The 27,825-nt window shown below is 35.4% G+C and overlaps 1 protein-coding gene across 1 annotated transcript in view; it reads left to right on the top strand.

Moving 5' to 3' along the window:
- The window catches only part of LAMA2 (laminin subunit alpha 2), a 472,574-nt gene that overhangs the window by 293,995 nt on the left and 150,754 nt on the right, over positions 1–27,825 (top strand). Inside the window, exons 31-32 of the mRNA XM_044917544.1 lie at positions 5,410–5,496; positions 9,895–10,088. Of these exons, the coding sequence (XP_044773479.1) occupies positions 5,410–5,496; positions 9,895–10,088 (281 nt within the window). The remainder of the gene's footprint in view (positions 1–5,409; positions 5,497–9,894; positions 10,089–27,825) is intronic.

Here is a 27,825-nt window from a genome sequence, read left to right as displayed (position 1 = left end):
TTCTGAAATCTCCTCTTTTTTTTTTTTTTTCTGCTTAAGAGAATCACAGGTCTTTTGTCAAATGTAAATTTTTAGGTAAGTGGGATATTGACAAGGATAAAATACGTGTTCTTTTTGTTCTCGCAAGCACCAAGTGGTAGGTGTATGAAAAATAACATTATTTCTATTTTCCTTTCCCTAATCTCCTTCTGATGACTAGATTTAAACAAGAGAATGTTATTTATTGTATTGTTATTAAAATGTGAGCCATTGGATTAGAAAGATTCAGTAATTAACTGATAACTTCTTTGATAAGAATGAAGCATAACGTCTGCTGAAAAGGCTCACAATAAAATGTGTGTCTTAAGAGAAGTCAACTTAAATATAAAGGGAATTCAAAGGTACAAAATACCACACTTGATCTGGGAAGCTTCAAGAACATATTGAAAGAAGTAGTAGCATTGAAAGAAGTAGATGCTGCTACTAATCCTGGTAGTAGATGCTGGTAGTAGCATCTATTATAATAGATCATGAACAGTGGATTGAAAGGTTTTTACTGGGGGAGATAGCAGGAAATTACATGAACAAAAGCTTAGAAAACAGAAAACACAGTTCTTCACGTTTAAGAACTAATAAGTAAGAGTTTGGAGCATGGAGTTCAAATAGAATTCGTAATTGCAGATGAAACTGAGCAGGAGAATGGAGGCCATGGTATAGAAATCCTTGAATACCCATCTAAGAAATTGCTGTTTAATTTTCTCTGTAATGAGGAAACATTGCAAGCGTTTAGTTAAAACAAACAAAAAGAAAAGGTTAATGTGACCAGAGCCACACTTTAGGAAGACTGTTATGGGAGAGCTAAGTAAAATGAATTAAAACAGGCAAAGAAAAAAGTGAAGAGCGCGATTAATATAAGCTATTGCACTAATTTAGGCAAAAGATAATGAGAACGTGAAGGCAGGCGATAGTAACAGGAAGGGAGAGGAGAGGACTGGTGTGATGAGAGCCTTGTTGAATGCAGCTCTCCAGAAGTGCTTACTAATTAGACATGAGCAGTTCAGACCAGGCAGGAGTTGAAGCCCAAGGTTGTTAGCCAGGTTGACCTCAAAAATTGTAGCGCGATTAACCAAAATAGGGAAACCAGGAGAGAGCTGTTGCAGAGGACAGACAATTTATGTTCTGAATAGGTTAAAATTGATATGATAGATCTGTCCAAATGGAAATATGCAAATAGCTGCAGAAAATGGAAATAGAATTGGAAGGGCAGATGGAGGAAGAGATATGTTAATAAATGAATTAAAATTGGATAAGATTTCCCAGGGTTATGTTTCCCAAGGGGGAGCATGTGGAAAAAAGGAAAAACAGAATTCCCTACACTAGAGAAACCAGAAAAGAAAGATGAGCCAAGACGGGAGCTGTCAGGGAGGCAAGGGAATGGAGACCACAGGGCTACGGACACCCCCAGCGAGAAAAGCAGCTGCTTCCAGAGAAGCCCAAGTTCGCAGGGGAGCCATGACCTGTGAGGGTCACGGAAGAGTTTTGATAGTCAATTGTGGAAACAGACATTATGTTACAAGGATGTCCGCTTATAGCTTTAGGAATTTCTGAGAAGGAAAAAGAAAGAGTGCTACCTTGATTGGTTAGCAGGATCAATAAAAAGGTGTGTTTTCATTTTTGTTTTCAGTGATTTGTATAATTTAAGTATATTTTTATGGAAAAGACCCTCTAAGAATCAAAATACCAAATCCAAGTGGCTAGTTCAGTGGCTTTCAAACTTTCTTAACTGCAACCATTGTGAGAAATCATTCTTTTATATCATAACTTGGGACACAAAAAACTTGTGTGTATATAATATAAAATATATTTATACATATACATATGTATATATATATCCTATAACTTTTATTCAATTTTATTCTCCTGCATTATTAGAAGAAATTTAAGTCCAAACCTACTAGAGTGATTTCATGACCCACTCCTATCACCACCTAAAGCTTGGCACATTAATTAACAAAGCAAAGACCTGTGTGTGGTAAGAAGAGTTAAAATACAAAACAAAGAAATACAAGGATGAAATACAGTTGAAGGAGGGGGAGATACCTCTCTTCAGTGGCTTCAATCTGTGCAGCCAATGAAAAGTAAGGAGTAAGGCAAGTGATCACTAACTCACTTCCATGCATGAGTTTTTCAATATTTCCTACCAAGACAAATAGGACAAACTGTCAACCATCATGACAGTGTAGCTCAGGGGTTATCCACCGCCTACTCAAGGAAAGGTCAGATATCTTTCAGCAGAGTAGAAGAAACCCTCTCCCCTCTGCAATCTGGCCACCTTTTCCCACCAAGGCCCTCTCCTCCCTTCTACAATGAGGCCACGTTGGAGTCCCTTGTTCTTTCCCAAACACGCCAGCCATCTTTGTCAGACGGAGAAAGACAGAAACTGTGTGGTTTCACTCACGTGTGGAATTAAAAAAATTAAACTCATAGAAACCGAGTGTGGAATGGTGGTTGTCAGGGGTTGGGGAGGGGGGGAAATTGGGAGAGGCTGGTAAAAGGATACAAACTTCCAGTTATAAGATGAATGGGGTCTAAGGATCTAATATATAACATGGTAACTGTAGTTGATAATACTCTATTGTATAATTGAAACTTGCTAAGCAAATAGAACCTGTGTTCTCAACCCCCCCCACACAAAAAAAGGAAATATGTGGGGGTGATAGATATGTTAATTAATTTGTACATATATGTATATCAAATCATCCCATGCACACTTTAATTATATTACAATTTTATTTGCCAGTTATACTTCGGTAAAGCTGAGCAAAACACAAGTAGATGTGTAATGTGATATCAGACAGTGCAGGTGCTACCAGGGAAAACAGAGCAGCCTCAGTGAATTAAGAGGGGCTGGGGTGCCCTTTTAGCCAGGGGCTTCCATGAAGATCTCCCTAAACAAAGGCTTGTACAGAGACGAATGGAGTAATGGGGAGAGCCACGTGACTGCCTGGAGGAAGAGTAGTCTACCAGAGGAAAAAGCGAGGACACTGGCCCGGAGACTGGCCCATGCTTGGTAGACAGCATGGATCCAGGGCAGCTGGGGCAGAGTAAATGGTGTCAGGGGAAGCGTGACCAAGATATGACTCAGGGAAGCTCCAGTGGCTAATGAAATGTCCCAGCTGCTAACAGTCTTCCAATGGCAAAACGTGGCTTGGAACAGAGAAATGCAATGATGTTAGCGATGGCAACAAGATCAGCAGTTTCAGGTAGTGTATGTGGAACGTGAGAGAAAGGAGACAAAGTTGTGGCTTATGGCCGAATAAATGGAAGCACGGAGTGACCATGGATGAGATGCGGAAAATTATAGAAAGGTCAGTGGGATTGTTTTGGAGGGGGAAACTCAGTTTTAGATCTGGTAGGGTAGATGCAAAGGTTTTAAGACTGAATGAGATCATTTAGGGGAGAGAGTGCAGGACAGGGTAGGAGAAATCTGAAGACTGAAATTAGGGCACATAAAGAGGTCAAGGACATGACATATATTCGGCAAAGGAGACTGAAAAAGAACAACCAGTGAACTGGGATAAAAAGGAGAAGGGGGTAGGATCCAGGAAGCCATTTCATCTCTGTAGTATTCACAGGAACAACACAGACTAGCAGACTCTAAATCTTAGAAACTCTCTTGAGGCAAATTTGGAATTAGCAGACATAAGATGGCCACCAAGAGAAAAGCACAAGGATTTCTGAGTGGCCCTGCAGATAATATGAGAATGGAGAGTAAATGAGGGAGTTGTGAACAGAAAGAATCAACTCCAACTTCAAGTAAGTTGTGATCCCTATGCCCTCCTTCGTAAGTTCTCATATGTGATTTAAGGAAAGGGTTCAATACACCATAATATCATAATTCCAAAAAGTTATATCAACTATTCAAGGAGAATTATAACATTCTTGCATAGTAATTGAGACAGATATATTACTGTAAAGGATTATAATTTAATTAGGTTGGCTCTCTAGAGTTTCACTTGAAATGTCTAAAAACTTGTTTCCAAGTGCGTGTGTGTGTATATATATATATATATATATATATATCTTGTATTTTGTGTGTATATATATGTAGCTCATATATATGTGAGTTCAAAATGTGATATATGAGTTTGTGTGTGTATGAGCTTATATGTGTGTGTACAGATGCACTCAGCTTCAAGCTTTAACGAGAGAGCTAAAAGCTTGCCAGAATGTGTCAATTATGTATTTGTGGATCGATTTTACGAAGGCAAAAAATAAATTTGTTGGATAATGAGTTTGTGAGTAGTAGATCAATTTGTTCACGTACTTCGCAAAGGTTAGAGTTTATTACTCATTCATATACTATTGATTCAATGCACTAGAAGACAGTTAAAATAGGGTCGTAATGGTACCTGACCGATAGGAGTTGTGGCCCTGGTCTATACACAATGTATCTTTTTCAGCATCAACTTCTTTAGCAGACCAACAACAACAACAACAAACGGTGTTTGCAGCATTACCATTTTGCAACGAATAATAGTATTTTTTCCTTCCAAGTTTCCAATGCATCATGCAGTTTTATCTAGTGGGAATCCTCTACTTACATTTGAAAGAAGTTTGTAACAGCCTAAAATTACATGTTAGTACAGGTTAGTTTTCAAGTGTTGTTAAGTGTTTCTTTTGTAGGGTAAGATGATCAGAAATCCTGGCAAAGCCTGACTGGCCGTGGTCTACCAGTGCAGTCGTGAGAACAGGGCAAGTTATATAAGACCTACTTAATGGAAAAGATCAGAAAATTGTCAGAAAATCTTATTCATTTTCATGTAGAGAGCTTTCCCTTCTTTCCTCACACTAAATCACATTACTTTGTGTTTAAAATAAATTTAGTTTGAAATCCATATGTAAATTAGAAAAGGCACTCTTATTTTAAGTGAAATATTTATTCACACTTCATGTGTTGAAGTGCTAGTGGCAATTTGGGCTGAGTTTTTGGAAAAAAAATTATATCGCTTTTAGGACCATTTTTTAAAAAATATTCAGTAATACTTATTCTGCTATCGGACAAATGTGCATGAATTCTAGTCCTATTTTTCTTTCAATTCATGAAAAACAGGACACTTGCTGGATGTCTAATATTTTTATGGTTGTCATATAATTATTAAAATTTCAAAATGTTTATATAGTTAGTGTGAAGCATCGCAAATTCATTAAAAACCGACCATATTTATTTGTTGACTATTATTGGTAGCATTTTGTTGTGACATCCTACCCTTTACTAGAAACTTATAAATAATTATAGATATGCCATTTATAACTACCCCAAAATAAGCTCCAATCACCTGGATAATGGACAGAATTACTTAAATATATAAGATAAATAGGTTAAAAGACTTTTTACAATCTTTTTTTTTTTTTTTCTTTCCAATTCAGTTTTAGCCCTTCTTGTGTCATGGAAGGCCTGGAAGATTACCGCTGTACCGCCTGCCCCAGGGGATATGAAGGCCAATACTGTGAACGGTATGCAGTCATGAAACCTAGAGATCCTACAATAAAGGATCACAATAGGACCGTATTCATTATTCTCATAATTTATTTTCATTTTCTCTGGGAGTTCGTATGCTTTCCACACTATTTTTTATTTTTATATCTGTAGACTTTCTCAAAAGACAGTTGTTTATTTCCGTCTTATATTTAGACTTTCTCAAAGATTCCAAATTATTTCACAAAGATCGAATTTATGTTTTCGTGTACACATATCTATATATGTGGCACATATTATGTATCTATATTTAGTGTACACATATATATCTACTGGATACGTATCTATATGTCTGTATATGATCAATAGTTAACAATGCTAAAAGGCTGGCTACACATAATTCTCATCTTAACCCACTGGAAAGTATTGGCTAGCACTAACTGTGTGCATGTCACTGTTCTGAGCATTATGGCACCATGCCACCAAATGTAGACAGAATTCAGAATTTAAATGTATCAAGCATTCTTAATTAGAACAACACAAATAATAAATTTGATTCTCCTTTCCAATAAGCAAACAGTATTATCTAAATGCTTCTTCCCACCATATTTTTTAAAAGTTGTTTTTTTAAGATTTTATTTAAATTCCAGTCAGTTAACATACAGTGTAATATTAGTTTCAGTGTACAGTTTAGTGATTCAACACTTCCATATAAACACCCAGTGCTCATCACAAGTGTACTTTTTTTTAAGATTTTATTTATTTATTTGAGAGAGAGAGTGAGTGAGAGAGAGCAAGCATGAGTGGGGAGAGAGGCAAAGGGAGAGGAAGAAGCAGACTCCCCACTGGGCGGGGAGCCCCATGTGGGGCTCTATCCCGGGACTCAGAGATCATGACCTAAGTCAAAGGCAGACACTTTGACTGAGCCACCCAGGCATCCCCACGAGTGCACTCTTAATCCCCATCACCTATTTAACCCATCCCTCCACCACCTACCCTCTGGTTCACCATTTTTTTTTTTTTTTACAAAATCTGATAATGGATTTATGTAGCTATTAAATTGCATACTAACTGTAATACAAATGGTAAATTAAGAAACAAAGCTTCAGACTGACTGTCTAGTAAGGTAATTAATATCTTCTGGATCCATATTTTCCATAAGATCAGTATCTTGGATATTGAAGCTTATCACCACCATTTTTAGTGTTTTAGGTATTACCTCTAAAGTAACTATTTACATTATACACACATGATAATTTTAGCATTAATTGATAACAATATAAAGTTTTTATCCATGGATATAGTCTAGCTCCACCAATTTAGCTAGGTCCCATTTTTTTTTTATACCTATACTATCAGAATAACTAATGCTCTACTTACTTTACACTAACATTGTCAAGATTGAATGTGTAGAGGAAACTGTTGGTGCCCTGCCTAAGTGCCTACGTGGAAGCCTTCTTTCCCATAGGAGGGTCAAGAAGGCCTGAGAATTTACCCCACCTTCCTCCAGTGGTCCATAGCCAATGACTGATTACTGTGGGAGTACAAAAGTCCAGATGCTTATGCTTATGCTTGCTCCAGAGTTTTCCATGGAATTGGGCTAAGACCTGGAATCGTACCATTGCTTGGATTTTTTTCTTTTCCGTGCCTGCTTTACCCACCCCTTTGTTGGGTTCTTCTAGGACCACTTCCTTAAATTATCAAACTTGAATATCAAATTATCACACTCTTTGCAAATATAAACCAATATTAATTAATTGTATCATTACCCATTTAAAAGTCTTCTTTTGATATAACCAGCAATGGTTGTGTTAATAATAGAAGTAAGTAGATAACTGAATAATTAAACTTAAATTTTATAAATTCCAATGAAGTCTCTACAGGTTTGCAAATTATATTTCCAAATAATTCTGTATGTGGTAACTCTAAACAGAATATCCAATACTTTCATATATATAACAGTGCATTCACAATTTCTGTGCCAACAGAAATTAATAGCAATTAAATAATTCAAAGCAATACAAAAATCCAAAAATATTTCCATTTGTTTTGGAGATATATACAACATTTGAATATATATATATATTTTTTTAATGTGCTTTGGTATTCATGGTTAGGCTAATATTCATTTCATGCCCTTGTAAATACCAATAGGATGATGACTAAAAGCATCCCTGGACACCAGTATTATCTGAAGTAATTTATGAGAAAAATGTTTGGTAGTATACTACATTTATAAATTGGAGTTCCCACTATCTATGAAAGCATGTATATAGAAAAGACTGGAAGGGTGCACTGAAATGACAATTACTGTCTTAAGGCAAAGTGATTATAGAAAATTTATTTTTTTTCATATCCATTAATGTTTAACCAATAGGAGTTGACAGATCATATAGCATATGGATGAACAGGGGCATATACTATCAAATGTGAATGTCTTGAATTGTTTTCACAGTTCTCAAATGTTGTTACAGCTTTACATTCATCATCTCTAACATATAAATGATCAAGTTATATTTCCCTGAAAAATTGCTTTTATTCAGCTAAATTAATCCAAAGGTCTTGGTTAAATTTTTATTGTAACTTTCCAAATAAATTTGTTCCACTTCTGAGAGCTTCTTAAATCATTTAAATCACCTTATGACCTGCCTAAGCTCATCAGCTCAGGTCTAAAATTGCTTGCATGTTTTTAGTGTCCCTCTAATGTAGTAAACCCCTCCCCATGTTTTATCTTTGTTACTTTTGTAATTCTTTGAGCATTAATCAATCTCAACCTGCTTAGAATAGAATTCTTTCACCTACAAATGTTAAGAAAAAATTTAAGTGGACTTATTTAAATGGTACTTTCATTGAGCATTTATAATATTACATTGAAAATAAAATAATTAGGGCGCCTGGGTGGCTCAGTTGGTTAAGTGACTGCCTTCGGCTCAGGTCATGATCCTGGAGTCCCGGGATCGAGTCCCGCATCGGGCTCCCTGCTCAGCAGGGAGTCTGCTTCTCCCTCTGACCCTCCCCCCTCTCATGTGCTCTCTCTCTCTCAAGTAAATAAATAAAATCTTTAAAAATAATAATAATAAAATAAAACAAAATAAAATAAAATAATTAAAAACCACAAATGTATAAAAGCCTAGTTACGGATAACTTTTTTTTTCTTTTGCTTTGCCTTTTCTAACCAGCACAAGATAAATTAACTTTCACAATCAGCTGTGCACATTTCCACAATCCTAGGCCACTAAAGATAGTTCAGGATTATCTGTCTAATGTTTGTAATTTTTAGCTTCAACCTCCTACTGTCTCTCAACTTCCTCCCAGACTTGCCTCTGGTACAAAAACTGTGGGTGTTGATTATAGTTAGCTGACCATATATATAATTTATTGTCCAAACTGCAATACTCTAAGGAGACATAGGAAGGGTTTTAATAATTAAGCCAGGACAACGGGTAATTTGGGACCATCCTGGGTAACCCAGAGCATATGGTCCTGCTAGTATCTTGTTTTTACCAGACTTCCAATAACATAATCCACAGTGGTATATACTTAGGTGAATGGATGTGTGAGTGAGTAGAAGTCAATGAATTGATTTCATTTGGGGTTCATTCAGTTGGATTTTCTTTCTAATATCTCAAATTAATGTTATATATTTTATTTGCCTAACATTAACCCACCTCCTTGGATATATAATGGAAAATCCATCTTGAGGAAGATGTGATAGAAAGACCAGTAAAATTAAATAGAAAATAGTAGTTTATTGCCACTTAACTTACTTCTTTTTGCTCATTAGTAAACATAGTGGGTTGAATTATTTGGTCATTTTGATCTTTAAAATGCATGAGTCTAGGAAAGCCCAGGTGTCAATATATAATTTTATTTATTTCTAATTTTAAAAAAGAAGACCTCAAAACAATATTTATGATCTAGAGCAGTGGTGGGCAAACTGGCCCACAAAATTTGGCCCATTCCCTGATTCTGTATGGTACTGTAAGCTAAGAATGGTTGTTACAGGCAAATGTTTACAATCAGTGTGATGATAGAAAGCACTATTTGAGCCCTAGTTAAGTAAATTTGATACCTTAACAAGAACTTCCTTCTTCTCAGTAGTAGATTGATTTTACATTAATAGATTATTATTACAAAATAATTTGTACTTGCTGATGATGATGACGATGATGATGTTTTGAGTTCCATCAACCAAAAAAATGTTTGCAAATATATTTCTCTCTCACTGAATGATTTTGATTCTGCATCTTAGTCTGGAAAAGCCTAAAATAGGTACTGGCTGGTTCTTTACAGGAAAAGTGTACTGGCTCCTGATCTATTGACTCTTGTTATCAGTTTTGTTCCATCCAACAAAATGCATTATACAACACACACACAACAATTAAGAGACGTGACTTATTATTCATCTCTTCTGCTTTTTCACTATTTAAATCCAGGTGTGCCCCTGGCTATACTGGCAGCCCCAGCAGCCCTGGAGGTTCCTGTCAAGAATGTAAGTGTGATCCCCGTGGCTCGCTGCCTGTCCCCTGTGACCCCATCACAGGGCTCTGCACGTGCCGACCCGGAGCCACAGGGCAGAAGTGTGACGGCTGCAAGCCCTGGCATGCACGCGAGGGCATGGAGTGTGTGTGTACGTACACTAACTTCCCCATTCATTCTGGGGGCCTCGGTTCCACTTCTGTCTCCTCTCCAATGAGAACGACTGACTTTTCTGTTTTTCTTTTCCTGCAATAGCTAACGCTACTCGGCATTCTTCCTGACACTACCTATCTACCTTATGCTGTTTGCCTTACGCGGTTTTTGTCTCTATCCGGCTGAGCTGAGAACAGCTGAGAAAATCCTCAGCATGCTTTAGTCAGGGCGCAGAAGACCTACAACCAAGCTCCTGGAGGCATATTTTATTTTGTCCATCTCCGAATTTGCAGTTTTACATGGAGTTGGCATAGGCTTCGTGACAGATTAAAGAATTTGTAATCGGCTGGACAGGCACTTTAGGCCTTGAATTACAACTGACTTTTCTTTCCTAGCTTGTAGGGAAATCCACGGGCATAGTGCTTCATAACTTTCTCTTGAACTGCAGATCCTGAAAGCAGTGACAGTGAACTCAAGTATTTTTACTCACAGGTGCAGTAAATGGAAAGCAGTTTGCTTTTTCTTTTCTTTTTTTGGAACTGCTGCTGGATTCAGTAGTGCCATATAGAAAGTACACTGAATATCAGTAGTTAAATATAATTTGATTATATAAATTCTAATCTAAACTTAGGTTATTTATAAACTTAAGAGGGACTGTTATGTTCTTCTTTGCCTTGAGAAAATTTACATTAGTGGTCTTAATTCTTTTTTAAAAAAAAATAGAAATATAAAATATTTGAGTAGCTTTTATTTCAATACTTAACCTATTTTATGCATGCCAGTATTTCTGGTTTTCACATCTTATGTGTGTGTAAATCTTAATAACATTTTAATTCGAATTTTTGTTTGTGCTCCAGTTTTATAAGAGTTATCTCAAAAGCTAAGGCTGGATAGCATGGATGTATGTATATATGTATTTGAAGTATAATTAACATACAAAGTTATATTAGTTTCAGGTGTACAGCATAGTGATTCAACAATTCTGTACATTTCTCAGTGGTCACCATAGTGTAGTCACCATCTGTCACAAACGACTATATTCCCAATGCTGCACTTTTCATTCTCATGATTGATTTATTTTATAACCAGAAATTTGAGCCTCTTAACCTATTTCACATTTTCCATATCTCCCCACCACCTCCTTTCTGGCAATTATTAGTTTATTCTCTGTATATAGGACTTTGGTTTTTCACTTGTTTGTTTTGTTTTTTAGTTTCCACTTATAAGTGAAATCATATGGTATTTGTCTTTGTCTGACATATTGCACTTAGCACAATACCCTCTAGGTCCATCCATGTTGTCGCAAGTGGCAAGATTTCATTCTTCTTTATGGCTGAGTAGTATTCCACTGTGTATATATACCACACCTTCTTTACACATTCATCTATCAGTGGACATTTGGCTCGCTTCCGTATCTTGGCAGTTGTAAATAATGCAATAAACATAGAGGTGCATATATCTTTTTGAATTAGTATTTGCATTTTCTTTGGCTAAATACCCAGTAGTGGAATTACTGGATTATATGGTATCTCTACTTTTAATTTTTTTGAGGAAGCTCCATACTGTTTTCCACAGCAGCTACACCAATTTACATTCCCACCAACAGTGAACAATTCCTTTATCTCCGCATCCTTGCCAACACTTGTTATTTCTTGTCTTCGTGATTCTAGCCATTCTGACAGGTGTAAGGTGATAGATTTCGCATCATGGTTTTGATTTGCATTTCCCTGATGATCAGTGAGGTTGAGCATCTTTTCATGTGTCTGTTGGCCATCTGCAGGTCTTCATTGGAAAAATGTCTATTCAGGTCCTCTGTCCATTTTTAATTAAATTATTTGGGTTTTTTGGTGTTGAGTTGTAGAAGTTTTTTGTATATTTTGGGTATTAGCTCCTTATCAGATAAATCACTTGCAAATGTCTTCTCCCATTCATTCAGTAGGCTTTTGGTTTTGTTGGTTGTTTCCTTTGCTGTGCAAAAGCTTTTTATTTTGGTGTAATCCCAACAGTTTATTTTTGCTTTTGTTTCCCTTGCCTGAGAAGACATATCTCATAAAATGTTGCTAAGGTCAATGTCAGACAAGTGCTGCCTATGTTTTCCTCAAGGATTTTTATGGTTTGAGGTCTCACATGTAGGTCTTTAATCCATTTTTAGTTTATTTTTGTGTATGGTCTAAGAAAATGATCCAGTTTTACTCTTTTGCATGTAGCTGTCCAGTTTTACCAACACCATTTGTTGAAGATACTGTCTTTTCCCCACTGTATAGTCTTGCCTCCTTTGTTGTTGATTAATTCACCATATAAGCCATATAAGTTTTCTTTAGGGCTCTTTTTTCTGTTCCATTGATCGATGTGTCTATTTTTATGCCAGACAATACTGTCTTGATTACTATAGGTTTGTGGTATATCTTGAATACTGAGACTGTGATACCTTTTTGTTCTTCCTTCTCAAGATTGCTTGGGCTATTTGGAGTTTTTTGTGGTTCAGTGAAAATTTTAGTATCATTTGTTCTATTTCTGTGAAAAATGCTATTGGTATTTTGATAGGGAATTGCATCAAATCTGTAGATTGCTTTGGGTAGTACAGACATTTTAACAGTATTAATTCTTCCAATCCATGAGGTGTTTCTTTGTGTCATCTTAAATTTCTTTCATCGATGTTTTATAGTTTTTAGAGTACAGGTCTTTCACCTCCTTAAGTTTATTCCCAAGTATTTTACTATTTTTGGTGCAACTGTAAATGAGATGGTTCTCTTAATTTCTCTTTCTTCCACTTCATTATTAGTGCATAGAAATGCAACAGATTTCTGTATATTAATTTTGTACCCTGCAGCTTTACTGAGTTCATTTATCAGTTCTAACAGTTTTTTGGTGGAGTCTTTAGGGTTTTCTTTTTCTTTTTTTTTTAAGATTTTATTTATTTATTTGACAGAGAGAGACCACGTGTAGGCAGAGCAGCAGGCAGAGGGAGAGGAAGAAGCAGGCTCCCCACTGAGCAGGGAGCCCGATATGGGGCTTGATCCCAGGACCCTGGGATCATGACCTGAGCCGAAGGCAGACACTTAACAGACTGAGCCACCCAGGCGCCCCTAGGGTTTTCTATGTATATAGTATCATGCCATCTGCAAAGAGTGACAGTTTTACTTCCTTCTTACCAATGATTGCCTTTTGTTTTCTTCTTGTCTGATTGCCATGGCTAGGACCTCCAGTACTATGTTGAATGAAAGTGGTGAGCATGGACATCCTTGTCTGTTCCTGGTATTAGGGAAAAAGCTCTCAGTTTTTCACCATTGGGTATGAGTACCTGTGGGTTTTTCATATGACTTTTATTATGTTGAGGCATATTCTCTCTAAACAAACTTTTTTGAGAATTTTTATTATGAACAGATATTGTATTTTGTCAAATGCTTTTCCTGCATCTAATGGAAATGATTATATATTTTTTTCCTTTACTTTGCAATGTGATGTATTATACTGATTGATTTGTGAATATTAAACCACTCTTAGATACCTGGAATAAATCCCACTTGATTCTGGTGAATGATTTTTTTAATGTATTGTTTATTTTAGTTTGCTAATATTTTGTTGAGGATTTTTACATCTATGTTTATCAGAGATACAGGCCTGTTTTTCTCTTTTCTTTGTAGTATCTTTGTCTGCTTTGGTATCAGGGTAATGCTGACCTCATAGAATAAATCTGGAAGTTTTCCTTCCTCTTCTATTTTTTTTTTGGAATAGTTTGAGGAGAATAGGCATTAACTCTTCTTTAAATGTTTGGTAGAATTCACCTGTGAAGATGTATGGTCCTGGACATTTGGTTTTTTGGGAGTTTTTTTTTTTTCTGATTTAATTTCATTACTAGTAATTGGTTTATTCAGATTTTCTATTTCTTCCTGATTTAGTTTTGGAAAGTTAAATGTTTCTAGGAATTTATCCATTTCTTCTAGGTTGTCCGATTTGTTGACATATACTTTTTCATAATCTCTTATATATCTTTGTATTTCTCTAGAGCCGGTTGTTATTTCTCCTTCATTTCTGATTTTATTTATTTGAGTCCTCTTTTTTTTTTTTTCTTGATGAATCTGGCTAAAGGTTTATCAGTTTTGTTTATCTTTTCAAAGAAGCAGCTCCTGATTTCATCATTTCTATGGTTTTTTGTTTGTTGGTTTTTAGCCTCTACTTCATTTATTTCTGTTCTAATCTTTATTATTTCCTTTTTCTACTAGCTTTGGGCTTGTTTTTTTTCTTTTTTTAGTTCTTTTTTTATCTTTTGTAACGTTTGCTTTATTACTCTATGTACATTTTTCTTTATTTTTAATTTAAATTTAATTAGCCAGTTTAGAGTACATCATTAGTTTCAGATGTAGAAGTTCAGTAGTTTATCAGCTGCATATAACACCCAGTGCTCATTACCTCACGTGCCCTCCTTAATGCCCATCACCCAATTACCCCGTCCTCCCACCCACCTCCCCTCCAGCAACCCTCAGTTTGTTTCCTATAGCTAAGAGTCTCTCATGGTTTTTCTCCCTCTCTGATGACTTTTTTCCCCTCCCTTCCCCTATGATCCTCTGCACTGTTTCTTATATTCCACATATGAGTGAAACTGTATGATAATTTTCTTTCTCTGATTGAGTTACTTCGCTCATCATAATACCCTCCAGTTCCATCCACATTGATGTAAATGGTAAGTATTCAACCTTTCTGATAATTGAGTAATATTCCATTGTATACATATACACCACATCTTCTTTATCCATTCAGCTGTCAATGGACATCTCAGCTCTTTCCACAGTTTGGCTAGTGTGGACATTGCTGCTATGAACATTGGGGTGCAGGTGCCCCTTCGGATCACTACATTTGTGTCTTTGGGGTAAATACATAGTAGAGCAATTGCTGAGTTGTAGGGTACCTCTATTTTTAACTTCTTGAGGAACCTCCATACCATTTTCCAGAGTGGCTGTACAAGCTTATATTCCCACCAACAGTTTAAGAGGGTTCCCCTTTCTCCGCATCCCACCAACATTTGTTGTTTCCTGACTTGTTAATTTTAGCCATTCTGACAGATATGAGGTGGTAACTCATTGTGGTTTTGATTTGTATTCCCCCAAGTGAGGTGGAGCATTTTTTCATATGTCTGTTGGCCATTTGTATGTCTTCTTTGGAGAAATGTCTATTCATGTCTTCTGCCCATTTCTTAGGATTATTTGTGCCAGCTCTGTGAAAAAAGTTGATGGTATTTTGATAGGGATTGCATCGAATGTATAGATTGCTCTTGGTAGCATAGACATTTTAACAATATTTTTTCTTCCAATCCATGAACATGGAATGTTTTTCCATTTCTTTGTGTCTTCCTCATTTTCTTTCATGAGTGTTCTATAGTTTTTAGAGTATAGGTCTTTTACCTCTTTGGTTTGGTATCTTTTGGTTTTGGGTGCAGTTGTAAATGGGATCGATTCCTTAATATCTCTTTCTTCTGTCTAATTGTTAGTGTATAGAAATGCAACTGATTTCTGTGCATTGATTTTATATCCTGCCATGTTGCTGAATTCCTGTATGAGTTCTAGAAATTTTGGGGTGGAGTCTTTTGGGTTTTCCACATAAAGTATTGTGTCATCTATGAAGAGTGAGGGTTTGACTTCTTCCTTGCCAGTTTGCATGCCTTTTATTTCTTTTTGTTGTCTGATTGCTGAGGCTGGGACTTCTAGCACTATGTTGAACAACAGTGGTGAGAGTCGACATCCCTGTTGTGTTCCTGACCTTAGGTGAAAAGCTCTCCATTTTTCCCCATTGAGAATGATATTCGCTGTGGGCTTTTCATATATGGCCTTTATGATATCGAGGTATGTTCCCTCTATCCCTACACTGTGAAGAGTTTTAATCAAGAAAGGACAATGTATTGTGTCAAATGCTTTTTCTGCATTTATTGAGAAGATCATATGGTCCTGTCCTTTCTTTTATTAATGTGATGTATCATGTTGATTGATTTGTGAATATTGAACCACCCTTGCAGTCCAGGAGTAAATCCCACTTGGTCATGGTGAATAATCCTTTTAATGCACTGTTGGATTCTATTGGCTAGTATCTTGGTGAGAATTTTTGCATCCATGTTCCTCAGGGATATTGGTCTGTCATTCTCCTTTCTGGTGGGATCTTTGTCTGGTTTTGGGATCAAGGTAATGCTGGCCTCATAGAACAAATTTGTAAGTTTTCCTTCCATTTCTATTTTTTGAAACAGCTTCCAAAGAATAGGTATTAGGTCTTTAAATGTTTGGTAAAATTCCCCTGGGAAGCCATCTGGCCCTGAACTCTTGCTTGTTGGGAGATTTTTGATTACTGCTTCAATTTCCTTTCTGGTATGGGTCTGCTTAGGTTTTCTATTTCTTCCTGTTTCAGTTTTGGTAGTCTATAAGTTTCTGGGAATGCATCCATTTCTTCCAGCTTGCCTAATTTGTTGGCATATAATTGCTCATAATATGTTCTTAAAATTGTATTTCTTGGTGTTGGTCATGATCTCTCCTCTTTAATTCACAATTTTATTTATTTGGGTCCTTTCTCTTTTCTTTTTGATAAGTCTGGCTAGGGTTTTATTGATCTTATTAATTATTTCAAAGAACCAGCTTTTAGTTTCATTGATCTGTTCTACTGTTCTTTCGGTTTCTATTTCATTGATTTCTGCTCTAATCTTTATTAATTCTCTTCTCCTGCTTGGTTTAGGCTTTATTTGCTGTTCTTTCTCCAGCTTCTTTAGGTGTAAGGTTAGTTTGTGTATTTGAGACTTTTCTAATTTCTCGAGAATGGCTTGTGTTGCTATGTACTTCCATCTTAGGACTGCCTTTGCTGCATCCCAAAGGTTTTGAACAGTTGTGTTTTCATTTTCACTTGTTTCCATGAGTTTTTTTTAATTCTTTAATTTCCTGGTTGCCCCATGCATTTTTTAGTAGGATGCTCTTTAGCCTCCAAATATTTGAATTCCTTCCAAATTTCCTCTTGTTATTGAGTTCCAGTTTCAAAGCATTGTGGTCTGAAAATATTCAGGGAATGATCCCATTCTTTTTGTACCAGTTGAGACCTGATTTGTGCTCCAGTATGTGATCTATTCTGGAGAATGTTCCATGTGCACTTAAGAAGAATGTGTAGTCTGTTGCTTTAGGATGGAATGTTCTGAATATATCTGTGAAGTCCATCTGGTCCAGCGTGTCATTCAAAGCCCTTGTTTCCTTGTTGATCTTCTGCTTAGATGATCTGTCCATTGCTGTGAGTGGGGTGTTAAAGTCCCCTCCTATTATTGTATTATTATCAGTGTGTTTCTTTAATTTTGTTATTAATTGGTTTATATAATTGGCTGCTCCCAAGTTAGGAGAATAAATATTTACAATTGTTAGATCTTCTTGTTGGATCAACCCTTTAATTATATAGTGTCCCTCTTCACCCCTTACTACAGTCTTTGGTTTAAAATCTAATTCGTCTGATATAAGGATTTCTAACCTAGCTTTCTTTTGATGTCTATTAGCATGATAAATTGTTCTCCACCCCCCCCCCCCGCCACTTTCAATCTGGAGGTGTCTTTGGGTCTAAAATGAGTCTCTATAGACAGCATATGGATGGGTCTTGCTTTTTATCCAATCTGATACCCTGTGTCTTTTGATTGGAACATTTAGTCCATTTACATTCAAATAACTATTGAAAGTTATGAATTTAGTGCCATTGTATTACCTGTAAAGTCCCTATTTCTGTATATTGTCTCTGTTTCTTTCTGGTCTGTGTTACTTTTGGGCTCTCTCTTTGCTTACAGGATCCCATTTAATATTTCTCCAGGGCTGGTTTACTGATCACAAATTCTTTTAGTTTGTTTGTCCTGGAAGCTCTTTATCTCTCCTTCTAATTTGAATGACAACCTTGCTGGATAAAATATTCTTGGCTGCATGTTTTTCTCATTTAGTATGCTGAAAATATCATGACAGCCCTTCCTGGCCTACTAGGTCTCTGTGGATAGGTCTCCCACCAGTCTAATGTTCCTACTCTTGTACATTAAGGACCTCTTGTCTCGAGCTGCTTTCAGGATTTTCTCTTTATCTCTGAAATTTGCCAGCTTCACTATTATATGTCACTAATATATATCAATTATATATTGATTTTGCCAGGGGTTCTCTCTACCTCCTGGACTTGAATCCCTGTTTCCTTCCCCAAATCAGGGAAGTTCTCAGCTATGATTTACTCAAATATACATTCTGTCCCTCTCTCTCTTTCTTCTTCCTCTGGGACCCCAATAATTCTAATATTGTTTTGCTTTACAGTATTGCTGATTTCTTGAAGCCTCCTTTAATGGCCCATTAGTTGTTTTTTTTTTTCTTTTCCTCAGCTTCCTTCCTTTCCATCATTTTGTCTTCTATGTCACTGACTCTCTCTCTTCTGCCTCATTTACTCTAGCTGTTCGAGCATCCATTTTAGACTGCATCTCAGTTAAAGCATTTTTTATTTCAGCCTGATTAGATTTTATTTCTGCACTAAGAGGTTCTCTATTGTCTTTTATGCTTTCTTCAAGCCCAGAGTAACTTTATAATCATTATTCTGAATTCTAGGTCTGACATTTTACTTATATCCATATCGATTCAATCTACAGCAGAGTATTACCTCTGGTTTTTTCTTTTGTTGTGAACTTCTCTTTCTCACCATTTTATCCAGAGAAGAATAGATGAACGAGAGAACAAAATCAAAAATATCAACCACAACCCCAGCAAAATACACACTAAACAAATCTGAAGAGGTCAGAAACCAAAAAAGAAAAGGAAATAAAAGGGAGGAAAAAAGAATATAAGCTCACAGGTGGACAAAACAGGGTGATCCTCTTGGTCCTGGGTATTTTTTGGTCTCTTTGTTAGAAGACACTAAATCCCAAAATTGTAAGGAAAGAAAAACGTATATATACAAAAATAAAATTGAATACAGTGAAAGGAAGCCAGAAATGAAGAATATATCTATAAAATGAAAATGTAAAAATGAAAATTAAAAAAGACTTAAAAACAAAGAGTTGATAAAATAAGCAACTAGTTGAAAAGGAAAAACAAGAAAAAAGAAAAAGAAAATTTTAAACTGAAAGACTAAAGACTCATGAGAAAAAGACCTCAAATTCTATATACTATTTTCTCCTAGCACAAGAGTTTTTCAGTTCTGTGTGATCCATAGATTTGGTATCACCCAGTGTTCCTGCAGGTCTTCTGGGGGAGGGGCCCGTTGCACTGATTCTCAGGTGTCTTTGCCTGGGCTGAGTTGCACCACCCCTTGCCAGGGGGCCAAGCTCAGTGTAAGCTGCTTTGGGTTGCTCTATGTGGCTTTTGTTCCCTGAAGGGTTTCATGCCGCTTGCAAAAAGTGGTCGTGTTTCTATTTGTAGAATTGCAGCAATTCTTTTCTTAGCTCTTGGGTTGAATTCACAGGAGTTCAGAATGATTTGATAGATATCTACGTGAATTCAAGGGACCAGATGAAATGCAGGTCCCCTACTCTTCCACCATCTTCCCTCTATTCTCCCTTTTTTAGTTCTTTTCAGTATAAAGTTAGGTTGTTTATTTGAGATTTTTCTTGTTTCCTGAGGTAAGCCTGTATTGTTATAAACTTCCTTCTTAGAACTGTTTTTGCTGCATTCCAAGGATTTGGTACCATGTGTTTTCATTTTTATGTGTCTCCATGTATATTTTTTTTCCTCTTTGATTTCTTATTCAATTCATTTTTTAGTAGCATATTGCTGAGTCTCCATGTGTTCAGGCTGGCTTTTAAAATGTGCCAGAAAAGGTAAAAACTGGGTATGTTTGCTAATATAGGTTTTTAAATCATTTTTTCAATGTATTTCAATCATCTTTAATAAAAATATATCACGTTTAGAATAAAAATAAATTTCAAGGTTGAAGGGAGGGAAAGATTAAATGTAACATATATATATATACATTATCATGTTCAGTTATTGGTTATATGCATATGCACTTTTTCAAATATAATGACATATTTTAATGATGATTGAAGTGGACTTCTAATGTAATCAAATTCATCTTAATATTGTTTTCAAGTTAGATTATTAACATTGACATATTTAACTAGATAATATATAGATGCTCCAAATATAAACAGTAATATAAACAGTCCTTGAATTTTAAATCATCAATTTTCTTAATTATCCAGAAGTAAACTTGAAATACAAACACCACATTTGATGTTAATCACAAAAAATTGCAATAACACATTAAAGTCTATGAGATAAAATAATGGGATTATTTTCTGAACTATTATTTTAAAGAGAGTTGTCATTCCTCCCATCAACAACAGTGCCTCTAAGTTCTTATTCTGTTGGTGATTAATACTTTATATACATTTAAATAAATTTATAAGAAAACTCATTTTTTTTCTCTGTCACATCAATGGAATTTAAACCTCCCAGGGTCCCAGGTAATAGCAAAAGTGCCAATCCTTCAGTTACAGAGTTACTCTAGCCTTATAATGTTCATTTGCATTTTTCTTGTCCCACAGAGAAATGTACTTCCCATTGCTATACATGATATTCAGCTCAGTTTCTATATCCAGGAAATTTTAATATTCTTCTGGAGGATTAAATAATAGTGTTTTTTTCTTATACAAAAGAAGTGTTAAGTTATGGGGATTTTTTTTATATGTAGACATTTTTTCTTAAGTGTTTATAATTATTTTATAAATAAATATTTCTTTTATATTTTAAGATACTTATAAGAAATATTTTAATTTTATAAATGCTGTGTAGATTTTCCTCATGTTGCTCTTAAACATTAGTGATTTCCATTTCTAGTAATGTTTACTCTTTACCCTTTATTAGGTTAACTGTTAGAATTGTTGCATAGGCTTTTCTTCTTTTCTCATATTTTAAAATTTCTCCTGTGGCAGAAAAATATGCCATACTTCTATTATATTGACCTGCGCCAAGACTCAGGTTCTACTTCTAGTTTTGAGATAAGATAATCAAGACACAAATAATGACATAACTGACTTATCTTCAAATCTCTCTTTAGTATCTTTCTATATCCTTAAGCTAAATAAGAGCAAGATACCAAAGAATGATTCACCTGGCCTGTTTGATCTGCAAAGCCTGTTTTATTACATGTGACTTTAGTGGAATTGTATAAGGCCTGTGAGTGGGTGTGTATGAAGGTAGCCTGGTTTGGGCAAGAGAATATGTATGTGTAGTAAGAGAAATGTCTTCTAAGAAAAATCTCTTCTGAGCTTAGAGCCCATGTTACATTGATGAAGAAAAGAGATAAATGGGTGCTGGTAAGATGGTGGTGACTATAAAAATTAAGATGTTTGTCCTATTATGTAATAAATTAGCACTCAGGTTAGTAGCATGCATTATATAGTTAATTTTTCTCTCTTTAATTAATTCTCTAGAAAACAGGACTTAATTTCGCCCACATTGTGGATTTGTGTATGTTTAAAAATAGAAAAAAAAAAACACAGTAAATGATCTAGGCGTGATCATTGCATTATCTCAAGAGAGCTGCATACTGGTAGAAAGAATCTATATACCTCCTGTAAAGTTAGTTACATAATTAATTTGTTTAACAAAGGTTATAAAATTTTGCTGTAGAGATTGTGCAGTACAGAGCAAATGCAGAAATCATGGAAGAGCTTCCTTGGAGCACCTAAGAGACTTATAGCTGCCATGGACAATTGCCAGTGAGCAACCTAGGATTTTATAGGAGCCAAAATGGTGGATTTCTTGTAGGACATGGTCTTTTATACATGGAATTTCCATTACTATCATGAGGAATGTACACAAATAATCTATGCCCTTAATAGGTAATATTTAGATAGCAGAGTCTCTCCTAGTGAGCCAAATTCAATCCACCAAGGTTATCAGCCTCACTCATCAGAGTCAGTGCCTGGGCATGCCTAACCAAAACATCTGTCTTCAGATTCTAGGCATTCTCCAAAGCCCATTTTACCACACATGGTTCATCAGAATAGTAATTTTTTAAAGGTTCACCTATATCGAGAGCTTCATTTGCCAGACACTGTATTAAGCACTTTATATGCTTTTAAATGATTACAACATCCCTATACATTATTATCTCCACTGTGTGATAAGAAAACTGAATTAGGTGATTTTAGTTGCTTTTCCAAAGCTCACAGTGACTTTTCCATAGAGCTATGATTTGAACTTAGGTTTGCCTTGCAAATCTTACTTTCTTTTATGCTGACTGCCAATACAAGACACTGAAAGCAGACATGGTTTTCCTAGTATATTCAACATTAATTAATTCAGCTCTTTATTCATTTACCTCTTGGGTTTAAAGCCCATGTTACCTCAATAAAGAATAAAGATAAAATGGGCTAAAAAATGAAAAACTTTAAATATATATGTTAAGAGATACATACTTTTTTTTCCTACTAACTGTTGAGACTCTCTCCTCTAAGATTTAAAACATTATGGGGGTGCCTGGGTGGCTCAGTTGGTTAAGCGACTGCCTTCAGCTCAGGTCATGATCCTGGAGTCCCGGGATCGAGTCCCGCATCGGGCTCCCTGCTCAGTGGAGAGTCTGCTTCTCCCTCTGACCCTCCTCCCTCTCATGCTCTCTGTCTCTCATTCTCTCTCTCGCAAATAAATAAAATCTTAAAAAAAAAATTTTAAATAAATAAATAAAACATTATGATAGTTATATGGGAGTTAGGATAGATTTTTATTCATCAAGGATTGTCAAGTAGAGTCCTACCTTCTATACAAGTGAAAAACACATTAGCTGGGTGCTCAGATTTCTTTCTAGATCTTTTTACTTTTTTCTAATAGGAATAATTTGGGACAACTCTACAGTGTGTTCTTCCCTTATAAATGTTGGTGAGTCCTGAAGAGATATTTTGTTGGACTTCCCAAAACAGGACGGACTTATCCTTAGTATGTTAGGTTAATACAAATCCAACCTCCTCTTCCAACCCTCATTCACAATTTACATTATCATTTTATAAAATGAGAACAACCACCTGCCTTTCTGAAATTTGAGAATGAGCAAGAAAGACATTATTTATTTAATAGTAAAGTTCTGTACGGTGAATCACAAAACTCAGATTTTTCATGTCCTATTTTCTACAGATCAGTAGTTAGCACAAAACAACTCATGTAATGTTTAAAATAGATTATGAGTGGCATAGTAAAATATATTACTCTTATAGAGAACAGAAATTAAAATTAGGAGTGTTGGCAAGATGTTATTCCATAAAGAGTGCCTGAAATAGCATTTTATAAATATCAAATTGATGCTTCCTATTTTTATTCACTGCCTATGAGATATTAAGAATATAAGAGCTTTATTGCTTATAGTCACAATTTATCTATAATATAACATTTAAGATGAGGTTTTGCTTGCCAGTGTTGCAAAAGCAGTTATGAAGCGTGTTTTTTACCTGCACCTAGCTAAATGTGATAGCACACCTTAATTCTGTAAAATACATACTTTTCAGCCACTTGGTGAAAGCTAAGATCTGAAGTTTTGTCCTACCTTGACACTGATCTGCAGAGATGGTCAAGATTATTGTTTTTAATATCCAGTTGCCAGCAAGGATCTTATCATAATAATGTAGCGGCCCTTATATATTGTTGTTAGAACAGTGTTATACTCTTATAAATCAACGATGATTGTTAATGGCAATTATTGCTCCCCTATAAATGAAAGCAGGAACAAAATAGTGTAATGGGGCTGATCACTATAAAGAAAATGAGACTTTCCATAATAAAAGATGATGATAAAGCATCAGTTGACCTCCAGATGCTTTTTAATGAGCTATGGCTTTGCTTGCGGGACATGTGATCACCCTCCATCCTTACCCCTTAAATGCCATCCTCTTTCTGCTCCCACTTAATCCCCAAATGCTATTTCCTATCCAAACACCAGTATGTCTACTGTAGTTTTTTTACAACTCCAAGCTTTGGCATATTATTCAAATTCGGATGTCATAGAATCTATAGAAGCAACTTTTGTTCACCCTGTTTGCACTTGACTTGTATCTGTTTTGTTAGTAAAAGATGCTTTGAGTTTTTTGTCAACCTTCTTAGCATAGGTCCAGGATTACGAGATTGCAACTCTCACTCTGATTCTAGGTAATTTTCCTAATCATTGGGTTTGTATATCACATTGGGAAAGCCATTCTCTTAATGGAAGAAGGAGTTGTGCTATTGAACTGTCATGTACAGGAGGCTGATCACTACTTCCTGTATTTTCTGTCAGGCTTAATTTTAAGAGTAAACTCCATTTGATTACAGTTTTCACTGTGCTAGATTGAAGGAGTTCATTGACCTCGAAGAACAATAGAATCATAAGATCTTCAAGTCAGAGGAATTCTTATAAGTAAGATAGTGCAATTGTCTTTTCTGTGGTGTCCCTGAAGCAGACTATCTCCTGATGCCAGGAAGCATGCTGTCATGATGTGTCTCTAGAAGGTTCGAATCCTGGCTGGTCACATACAAGTTGTGTGACACCATGTAGTCAACTCTTTTAAACCTCATTTCATCATCTGTAAAATGGAAACAAAATACTGTATACATATATGCGAAGTACTTAAGCATAATACATGCTCAGTAAATTCTAGGCATTATTAGCATCATGGTTATTATTTGACCACTTTTTTGCAAAAACATGTTTTGTGCAACTCATCAGTTTCTGATGAAATATTTAGGTTAGGCTGACTTCTGGTTTTCTATAATTCTCTCTAATTCTAGGCTCTTCAACTCACTGAAAACCCCTTTTATGACCACCTTATATTTTCTCCTCTCTTTAAGTTTTCACATGGCAATATTTATAGGTTCATATATACAATTATTTTGACTATTTTACTCATCTTTTAAATGAGGATATTAATAGCACTTTATAGAATTGCTGTGAATATTAGATGAGATAATGAAGGCAAGAAAGAACGTATTGCCTGCTATGTAATGAACATATAGATAAGGGTTACTATCCCATTATTATTATAGTGCTTACAAAAAAGTTTCCTTTTTTTGTTTTTTGCTGTTGTTGTTTAATATTTTATTTATTTATATATTTGAGAGAGATTGAGGGAGAGAGCTAGAGAGAGCCTGAGAGCAGGGTGAGGGGCAGAGGGAGAAGAAGACTCCCTGCTGAGCAGGGAGCCTGATCCAGGACTCGATCCCAGGATCCTGGGATCATGACCTGAGCTGAAGGCAGACACCTAACCAACTGAGCCACCCAGGTGCCCTCCTTTTTTTTGGAACAGTTATGCCATACTTAAGCCATATTGAACTTGTGTTATATATATATATACTTATGTACAGAATTTTGTTTAACATATATAAAATAAAATTTATATATAAATATTTTAAAATTAAGTTAAAATTAAGATATAAAAATTTATATTATATAACATATAATTATATGAATTTATTAGTTTATTAATTATAAATTAGTTATTTATATTCTATATTTTATATAATTATACTTATATATTATATGATATCTTAAATATGTAATTACATATAATATATAAAACAACTTGGTGCATGAACAAATTCATCAGCCTCATCTAAAGCCTACAGAATACCTTTCCCTCTATTCAGAGAAATAATAGGCAAAAAAGACTTCTTAATCAGTTTAAAACCAAATTTTTATTTTAGAAGATATTATTTCTACATAATAATAAACCCTGAATATATGCCAATCTAAAAGTTTCTTCTTGAAAGGGAAAGAGAAAGGAGAGAAATATAAAATCCATATCCTAGGAAATATCAATGGCCTTAATATAAAAGAGTTAAATTAAAACATGAATATAGGTACACAAATTTAGTCTTTTGTTAGAAATGTGTATTTACTCATTCATCCCTATTCTATTAGGGCAGACAATTTATGTATTTTACCTAAAATTGGTAATGGGTTTGGCCTTTTCAAAAATACTCATTGCACTCATTTCAGCTTCAGCTTCTTTGGTGTGGACATAGTGTGTGAATTTTTTGTGACAGTAAGCCAGTAGTTATTATGCATGAGGGACTCTGGTAGAAATGCAGTATTTTGTACTAATTGCTAACAGAAAGCTCTGTAATATCAGTTGCATGATTTGTCCCTTACATGTGCCCAGCTATAACGATCTGAATTTAGTACTGCATTTGTTAATATTAGACACAAATTTATCCTGACACTTTTATAGGCAAAGCCTCAGAAACATTTAGTCATGTAAAATATAATCATAGTCTTGAAATATTTGCTTTTGTTCCCATGCAGTTTAGCCAGGATCTCACTTTATAACCTTATCTCTTGCTGAATAGAATGGTTGGAAGAGGTTCTTTGGGGGTCCTGATTATAAGATAGGTGTTAATTTACACTGAGCAGTTACTGCACATTCATCAAAGAACAACTGTTTACATAATGTGAATATTCCATGTCTCTGTACACTCTTCAAATCTTCCCTCTTATAGTGAATTAAATGTGGTTTTAATTTGCATCCATGTTTGTTGCCAGACACTTCAGACTTTTTGAGGGCAAATAAAAGTAGCTTGCGGTATATGTAAAATATTTTGTGTCAGAATAAAATAGCAAACCATTATGTAAAAGGCATATTTCCTCGTGGGTGTATCTTCTAACTGCATGAACTAAACTTATATAGAAGCTTTAGGAAAATCCCCATGGCTGTCATATCCATAAGTCGTTCTGACCCATTTGGACAGATGTTAGTATATTACTTGGAGCATACTGTAAAACTTACCTTTCACTTACAGAAATGTGCTTCTACTTTGTTCCTCAAAAAGCAAATACAGAGACCATAAGACATGGGACAATAATAGATCTTTGGAACAGAAACATAAAATGGGATGTATGAGTCCTTGAAAGAGCAATTAAATACATTTTTATTTCAACAACTGAAGATGAGGAACCAAAACAGATGGGCAGGGGATAGAATAAGCGAGAGAAAAATCAGTATTCATCATGCCTCTTGGCATTCTAGTTCACCAATTTACTCTGTAGTGTATTACAGTAAATCAGATCTAGTTCTGCATTCCAGTGCTTGATTTATTCTTATATGAAATAAAATCTGAGAAAACTTTTCCCTGGAAATTTCTGGAGCCACCAGTGAGGAACCTCTAGCCACACTATTATCAGTGAGCTGACTCAATTTCTTCTTGGAAATAGGTAGGTTATAAATTATAAATACATTAGAGAAAGGGCTAGCAAAAGATTCCTGAAGAACACACTGCCCTAAAAAGCATGGTGAGACATCCTATTATGAAGTATCTCTCCAGATCTTGAAAGTAAAAAGAACATATTTTTTGTTTACATCCTGGGAACATCTGCCCCAAATCCATCTTCACTAGAAGTTGAATGGAACTTTATAATAATGATAAAGTTGGCCTCAGTGGAAAAGGAACCTTTGTATCCTTCCTAACTTTTAATAAAATTAAGAATTTTTGCTAATACTTGTTCTTAGCCTGTGAATTGCAACTTGTAAGTCCCTGATCTGAATTTGAACTCTAAATCACACTTGCAAAACTTGGGAAAGTGTATCAGTTATGTATTGCTGCCACTCCAAAATTCAATAGCTTAAAACAACAACTGGATATATCCTCAAGTTTCTGTAGGTTGACAGATTGGGCTGGCTCCAATGGATAGTTCTTTTGTTGTCATGCCTGAGGAGGCTCAGATAGCCCCATTCACATGATGGAGCCTCAGCTGGAATGGTTGGGCCTGCCTTTCTCTTGCTCACAGCTGCCTCTCTTCCTCAAGAA

This window comes from Neomonachus schauinslandi, chromosome 8 (assembly GCF_002201575.2).
Source record: "Neomonachus schauinslandi chromosome 8, ASM220157v2, whole genome shotgun sequence".
In the NCBI taxonomy this organism is placed as follows: domain Eukaryota; kingdom Metazoa; phylum Chordata; class Mammalia; order Carnivora; family Phocidae; genus Neomonachus; species Neomonachus schauinslandi.
Note: the sequence above shows the minus strand (reverse complement) of the source record. Positions and strands in the feature narration are given on the sequence as shown.